We start from the raw sequence: 3,865 nt of genomic DNA, 5'->3' as shown, positions 1-3,865 counted from the left end.
CTCAGAGTGGAACTAAATTTGTACAGCTTTCTGATAAAGTAAAGCTGTGTAAAGGTTTTACAGTTTGTATATATTCACATATCCCATTGTCTAGTAATACTTCATATGGCTGTGCTTTATACAACTATAAAAAACAAAGTCAAGCTAAATTTCTTGAATTTAAGCATGTTTTCAAGCTTTAAAAAGTATCAGCCATAATCTCATGATCTAAACATGATCGTTCATCATGTTTAAGTATATTGCCTTCATCCGTCCAACCTTTTTTGACTGTTTGTTTCTCTTAAGTCAGTTTCCCAAAGTGAAAACTGTTACAATTTTTTCTGATATTTAGAAATTTAAAGTGTTCCTCCATTGGTAGACATTCAGGCTTTCTGAAATTACGTTCTTTTGCATCTTTTCACACTTAACCTCTTTTTACACAAAAATATGTTTTTCATAATTTTAACAGTAATCCGTTGTTTTCTGCTTTTTTCATTGTAGCATTTATTATATATTAAGCTTTGATTTTCATTGCTACAGTAGAGACCATTTGTAGCTTTTGGGTTTTTGCTGGGCTTTTTCCAGTACTTTTTGGAATCGATTTCCCCGTGAGGTTACTTGATTCATAGGCTATGAATATACCTGTACTTGGATTTTGTTGTTTGTATTTACTGCAGTATCTCTTCTTCTACAAAAGAAAGTGGTTTTTTCCCCCCCTGTACTACTTCATATAGGAAGAAATGTAAGGGTTGTACAGTTTTTTTATTTCAAAAAAAATCTCTGAACAAGTCAGTGATTTTTGGTTGTGTAAATTCTTTTTGTTTGAGATCATGTTTTTGCAAACTCTTTCATAAAATACCAGATAGGAAATTTTCTGTTTTATATGCCATACAGTGTCTGTATGGTAACTCAGTTCAGCTGGTAACACAGAATTAGTCATGAACATAATACAGAAGAACCTCTGTAAGTTGACTGACCACCCAAGGGACTGTAGCAAACTGGTCAACATATGAAGGTGGTGAACATAAGGAATTAGGCCTTCTGTACTAATAGATATATATGATGCACGTCTGGCCTATGAAAATAAAACCTGAAGTGATGAGCTATGGAGGTTCTATTGTAAAGCACATGATCATGTATATATTCCAATAAAAATACATTTATAAAACTAACAGCAGGTTAGATTTGGCTAGTGGATCATAGTTTGCCAGTTCTGATTCAGATTCATTTCTATATCTGATTTATATTTACACACACTTGCCTAAATGCTAAGTTATTATGCCACTGATAGGAAACCACTGAATGATTAATAAGCCATTTAAAAGTGTGCAGCTATAGGCTAGTGGAGCTAGTGTTTTGGTGGAATTAAATGTTTGTTTTGGCATTTGTAGAATCTTAAAAACAGTTTATCTTAGAAAAACTATTACCTTCGTTTGTCTATCGATAAGTGTGTTTTTAGGGTTCATATAAGATTTTATTGCAAAATTACCAAATTTTAGCTCTATATCAAACATATAAATAATAGGCATTGTTTCTAAATGAAGCAAACATTTATTTAAATTATGATAGCATGTTCAAATTTCTCTTTAGTTTTACTCCCAAAAAAGAAGAAGAAGAGAGTCAACCAGCAAAAAAGACATATACTTGGAATACAAAGGAGGAGGCAAAGCAGGCTTTTAAAGAATTGTTGAAAGAAAAGGTAATGTATGTTAACAGATTTTTTTAGTACTCTTCACCCTTTGGTTTAAGATGAAGTGCATATAACACATTTTAATGTGACATATAATCATCACCTAAAACATAAGTTAGTCATTATCAACAACTTTATGCCATGCCATTATTGAAAATATAATCTCAACAACTGTTATATAACTGAAAATCAACTAAATGTATCTTGTTTTCTTAAAATTTTTATGAATATTTCAACAAAAAAAATTGTTGTGTACCAGGTACACAATACAGGATACACTAGTACGTTTTTACCTTAATACTTAAGATTTTTTATTCATGATAATTACCTTTTTAAGTCAGGAGTGTAACAAAAAAGCATTCATGTTCTGTTTAAATTTTAGTTACAGTTTTCAGTCTGTATAGGCATATTACTGGTTTGCCTTCAGTACAAAACTATTTTTAGAACTTTTTCAAACTCCTGCAAAGCTGAAGGGCTTAATGTTTGCAGTGAGTATAATACTCGGTTTCCTGTTATAACTATGTTCAATTTTTCATTTAAATTGTTTTCAGCGGGTGCCGTCCAATGCTTCATGGGAACAAGCTATGAAAATGATCATTAATGATCCACGATACAGGTAATACTTCAATTTTTTACTCACTATTCACTTTGAACATAGCAAACTTATCACATTTAAAATTGTTGGAAATGGTACAACTTTCCACCTCACAGACTTTTGTTGTATTGTTTACCAAATACTACATTTTTGAAATTTTCTTCATTTATACATGAAAATAATTGTATTACTTTTTTCAAACCACTGACATTTAATTCTCCTGCACTTATTTATTCTCTTGGTATTTTCTATTATTTAGTGCTTTAGCAAAGTTGAGTGAAAAAAAGCAAGCCTTTAATGCCTATAAAGTCCAGACAGAAAAAGAAGAAAAAGAAGAGGCAAGATCAAAATACAAAGAGGCCAAGGAGTCCTTTCAACGTTTTCTTGAAAATCATGAGAAAATGACTTCCACAACAAGATACAAGTAAGGTTTTTTACATTTACTGTATTGTTGTTTCTGTCATACATTTTGTCAGGCACAGTAGTAGCGAATCTAAAGTAGATGCTCATTAAATAAAGATAGATGATTATGAATGTGGTAGTTTCATAAGGTGCGAGATAAATCAGTAGTTAAATGTGAGATTTAACTTACAAACTTACTGAATTATACATTAAAAGAGGAGGAAAAAGTGGAAAAAGAGAAGATTTAATGACCAAGTTCATCTCCCTTTTAATGAAATCATTGACTTTAAATAATGATGGAATAGAATAAGGGCTGTTTTTATTAGGTAGGTATAGAATTTTGAAAAATTGCTTTATATAGCATTCTTAATTTTTGATTGCCTTATTTATAATTGTGGTAATTTAATATTGTTTGCAATACGTTATTTTGCCTGTGTGCTGCTTTATTTCCCTCACTTTCTCAGAAAAAAACTATAATTTAGTTCTATAGGCAATTTGCTAATCTCTGTTGGTTCTCCAAGAAATAGTCAAGACTACAAAGCATTGCCCAATGGAAATTATTCCCCCATCACTAAGGAGGAGTAGAGACCGATACTATTTTATTTATTTCTTAAATATGCGAGAGTTTTCCTTTTGAATACAATTATGAACTTAAAGTATTCTTTTTATGGTTTTAAATTTCAATTGAGTTTTATACTAAAATTGCTTAAAATTGTTGTTGTGTATTTTTTTTAACAAATAGAAAAGCTGAGCAAATGTTTGGAGAGATGGAAGTCTGGAATGCAATATCAGAACGTGATCGTCTTGAAATCTATGAAGATGTTTTATTCTTTCTCTCAAAAAAAGAAAAGGTATTACTTGTTGTTATTATAGATAATTTATAAGTCAACAATTTTTATCATTCTGAACTTGTCCATTTTTGTTGCTTAGGTTATCCAGTTTATTATAGTATAGCTTCTTATTTATTAGAAGTAAGGTTTAAATAGAATGGGTAGCTTCTACAGTAAGCTTTTTTATCCTTTTTCCTCTAGCATAGTAAGTGCTAGCATGGATGGAGTAGGTGCTGATTTATCCACCTGTTATTTATATTGTCAATAATTGGCTAGCCTATGCCTGCTTTGAAAAATAAGATAATTTTTTTTTCAAAATACTCAGGTTTTTTTTTTTAATGCAATTAAGATTTCATTACAAGAAAGTAC

The 3,865-nt window shown here is 30.5% G+C and overlaps 1 protein-coding gene across 5 annotated transcripts in view; it reads left to right on the top strand.

Moving 5' to 3' along the window:
• PRPF40A (pre-mRNA processing factor 40 homolog A) overlaps positions 1 to 3,865 on the top strand; it is a 51,240-nt gene that overhangs the window by 33,213 nt on the left and 14,162 nt on the right. For all 5 annotated transcript variants that reach the window (XM_003795939.3, XM_012808996.2, XM_012808998.2 and 2 more), the window contains 4 exons: positions 1,570 to 1,678; positions 2,221 to 2,285; positions 2,524 to 2,688; positions 3,409 to 3,517. In XM_003795939.3, the coding sequence (XP_003795987.1) occupies positions 1,570 to 1,678; positions 2,221 to 2,285; positions 2,524 to 2,688; positions 3,409 to 3,517 (448 nt within the window). The remainder of the gene's footprint in view (positions 1 to 1,569; positions 1,679 to 2,220; positions 2,286 to 2,523; positions 2,689 to 3,408; positions 3,518 to 3,865) is intronic.

This window comes from Otolemur garnettii, unplaced genomic scaffold (assembly GCF_000181295.1).
Source record: "Otolemur garnettii isolate 467f Iridium unplaced genomic scaffold, OtoGar3 scaffold00098, whole genome shotgun sequence".
Lineage (NCBI taxonomy): Eukaryota > Metazoa > Chordata > Mammalia > Primates > Galagidae > Otolemur > Otolemur garnettii.
This window is presented reverse-complemented; position numbering and strand designations above follow the sequence as displayed.